The 389-nt window shown below is 49.1% G+C and overlaps 1 protein-coding gene across 1 annotated transcript in view; it reads left to right on the forward strand.

The window, feature by feature from the left end:
- EMH_0082840 (uncharacterized protein) overlaps positions 1 to 105 on the forward strand; it is a gene marked incomplete at both ends in the record, with an annotated part of 2,330 nt that extends 2,225 nt beyond the window's left edge. The window contains one exon of the mRNA XM_013500578.1: positions 101 to 105. Coding sequence (XP_013356032.1) covers positions 101 to 105 — 5 coding nt within the window. The remainder of the gene's footprint in view (positions 1 to 100) is intronic.
- Between the last annotated feature and the right edge of the window lie 284 nt (positions 106 to 389).

Consider the following 389-nt stretch of genomic DNA (forward strand, 5'->3'; position numbering starts at 1 on the left):
TGGTTGTTTGATGTAGCAGCGCATTCCATTTTTTCGCGCACTTCTTCTGCACCAGCACTTGCAGGCATTCCTCCCTTTATTGGTTTCGTTTGCTGGACAGGATAACGGCCGCTAATGGGTATTCAAAGACCACTCTAGACCACTGGCCATTATTGTTTTCTGAGATCATGGACTTTCTGCTCGTTTGCACCTTTTTAGACAGTTCCCCGAGGGACATTTCGTAGTGTCAGTGGGGAATGCACATAATCATACGATGGATGAAGAGCGCCTTGTGCGCTGTGTGCTCTGCTGGTGCTTTACAAGTATTTGCGGCGCCTTTGCCCGCATCATTCGCCGTTAGTCACAGTTTCAGGCCTTCAGCCTCAGGGTGTACACAATCATGAGGCTCT

The sequence above is a fragment of the Eimeria mitis genome, genomic scaffold, assembly GCF_000499745.2.
Source record: "Eimeria mitis Houghton genomic scaffold, Emh_scaff5566, whole genome shotgun sequence".
In the NCBI taxonomy this organism is placed as follows: domain Eukaryota; phylum Apicomplexa; class Conoidasida; order Eucoccidiorida; family Eimeriidae; genus Eimeria; species Eimeria mitis.